The following is a 248-nucleotide window of genomic DNA, read 5'->3' as shown; positions in this document are numbered from 1 at the left end:
ACAATAGACAACGTAAAAGCACTTGTATAGGGAGGAAAATTTAAGTTTAGACTACTGCTCATATAACAATATCCTTCTAGTTAGTCGACATTTCAGTGAAGCCTCTGTATACCGTCGGATAAGGAGTAATCAGTGCAAACAGCTATTATAGTTATATTTTTTGTCAATACTTCAGAATAAACAAGAAGAATAAATTGCTTGTTTTACTATTTTATATTTTTATGTATAAAGGAAAAATGCATAGAGAC

The 248-nt window shown here is 30.2% G+C and overlaps 1 protein-coding gene across 1 annotated transcript in view; it reads left to right on the top strand.

Annotated features, from left to right (window-relative positions):
* LOC119594805 (glutamate receptor ionotropic, delta-1-like) overlaps positions 1–122 on the top strand; it is a gene marked incomplete in the record, with an annotated part of 12,585 nt that extends 12,463 nt beyond the window's left edge. The window contains 1 exon segment of the mRNA XM_037943895.1: positions 81–122. Coding sequence (XP_037799823.1) covers positions 81–122 — 42 coding nt within the window.
* Between the last annotated feature and the right edge of the window lie 126 nt (positions 123–248).

This window comes from Penaeus monodon, chromosome 34 (assembly GCF_015228065.2).
Source record: "Penaeus monodon isolate SGIC_2016 chromosome 34, NSTDA_Pmon_1, whole genome shotgun sequence".
NCBI classification, from domain to species: domain Eukaryota; kingdom Metazoa; phylum Arthropoda; class Malacostraca; order Decapoda; family Penaeidae; genus Penaeus; species Penaeus monodon.
Note: the sequence above shows the minus strand (reverse complement) of the source record. Positions and strands in the feature narration are given on the sequence as shown.